At 35.3% G+C, this 1,947-nt stretch overlaps 1 protein-coding gene across 1 annotated transcript in view; it reads right to left on the minus strand.

Moving 5' to 3' along the window:
- LOC107676012 (transcription initiation factor TFIID subunit 5-like) overlaps positions 1-1,426 on the minus strand; it is a 15,024-nt gene extending 13,598 nt beyond the window's left edge. The window contains exon 1 of the mRNA XM_016470534.1: positions 955-1,426. Coding sequence (XP_016326020.1) covers positions 955-1,381 — 427 coding nt within the window. The 5' untranslated portion in view covers positions 1,382-1,426. The remainder of the gene's footprint in view (positions 1-954) is intronic.
- Positions 1,427-1,947: the final 521 nt, after the last annotated feature.

Consider the following 1,947-nt stretch of genomic DNA (forward strand, 5'->3'; position numbering starts at 1 on the left):
TTAAAATACTAAATATATACCCGTGTAATTTTTAGTATTGAAATTTTACTATACCTTATTAATATACAGAATAAATGTGTACATTTTTAATTAGATATTTTTAATTTCAATTTTATTTAAAATGTTAATAATTGTGCAGTTGGGCAGTTTTTGTTTGCTAGTTCCACTTTTTTTAACTGATTCTGTTTTTGTCTATATATAGACACTTTCAAAAGTTGAATTGCTTTGAATTGCTTTTAAAGCTTTTAAAGTCTCTTATGCTCATGAAGGCTGCATTTATTTGATCAAAATCACAGTAACAAATAATATTGTGAAATATTACAGTTTAAAATAAATGTTTCTATTTTAATATATTTTAAAATGTAATTATTCCTGTGATGCAAAGTTGAATTTTCAGCTTCATTACTCCAGTCTACAGTGTCACATGATTCTTTAGAAATCATTCTAATATGCTGATTTATTATCATTATTAGAAACAGTTGTGCTGCTTAACTTTATTCCAAGAAAAGTAACGGAAATGTTTTGTACGGTTTTAGTTTTAGTTAACTATAATAATTCTGCTTACATTGTGATGCATGTAACTTAGTACTATTTATAGTAATTACAGTAACATAGTTATATTACAGTAATGTTTATTTTTCTATTTTAACTTAAAAAAAACAAATCCAGCATCTTAATGTAACCATAACTAACCATAACAAAGTGCATGTGGAATGACAGTAAAATACGTTGTAAACTATATGTGTATATATAAAAACAAGACTATATGGAGGGCTATATTGTTGATGCAACTAAACTTTTGTAGAAACTACAACATTGCATGACATAAGACCAGCATAAAGCTGATTTTGTACTGTCTTAACAATTTAAAAGGTGCAATACACCTTTACTTTACTTATTAAACATACATTGCATGGTAAATATCATCAATTAGAAGTCGTAGGCGACACTCACTCTTGACTGGGATGGGAGTCAGTGTGCTTTGGGGGGCGGCTGCTGATGCGATGGACACCCGGCTGAGCAGAGAGTTTGCATCCCCTCCATCCCCGTCACCCTTCCCTCCTCCGCTGCCATCGAGAGTCTGTGAGTCCTCCTGGTCTTCTAAACAGGCTTCCCGCCGCAGGATCTCCACCGACTCCGTCAGTTTATTCCGCCTTAGAAACTGCAGAACTGCGATCAAAGTTTGCTGGTCCTCCTGCTTCGGGGCTCCGCCGGCGGTGAGGGGCGGTGATGACAGCGTCCCGCTCGCTGTGTTCCCCGAGAGGTTTGACGTCCCATCGCTGAGGATTTCTGGCTTTGTCTCTTTCTCTGCGTCCAGCTCCATCGGTGCATCTTGCACAGCCGCCATTTTTTTCCCTGGCGCTGAAAGCAATGGCGTCATGACGTGCGCAGCGTAGTACGTCTTCTTCTTCTTTGGAATTTTTTGGCGTATTCTGCACCATAGGCACATACCGCCACCAACTGTTTCTAATCATACATGGATGATAGTCCCGCCTCTATTCATATTTTATTTATTTATTTTTTAATTGTTAATTTTATTTCGGGCTCACCCAAGCTGTATTTCTGGCTGCTGCGTGTTCAGCTCCCATGCCAAAAAACCCAGCTTGTGTGTTCCCCTATTCCTTTGCTTTATTTATTTATTTAACTATCAAATTCGTTTATTTAATCCTGTTTCTACTATATATTCCATTACTATTCTTTGATTACTACCTTCTCCTAATCCTTTTCCTAATATCCAGTTTATATTCTTTTTTCTTTATTATTACCATTTAAATTCTTTATAATTTTAATTCTCATGTTCAACGGTTTCTATTACCCAACAAAAAGCACATTTACCTGTAATATGTTTACCTATTTTGTATAGTGATGCATTTAGTCCTGTGTGCCCAAATTGTAATCTATTTAAAATCACCTCATCTTTCCTACATCTTCCAAAATTGTATACTT

This window comes from Sinocyclocheilus anshuiensis, unplaced genomic scaffold, assembly GCF_001515605.1.
Source record: "Sinocyclocheilus anshuiensis isolate Anshui unplaced genomic scaffold, SAMN03320099.WGS_v1.1 scaffold469, whole genome shotgun sequence".
Taxonomy (NCBI): Eukaryota; Metazoa; Chordata; class Actinopteri; order Cypriniformes; family Cyprinidae; genus Sinocyclocheilus; species Sinocyclocheilus anshuiensis.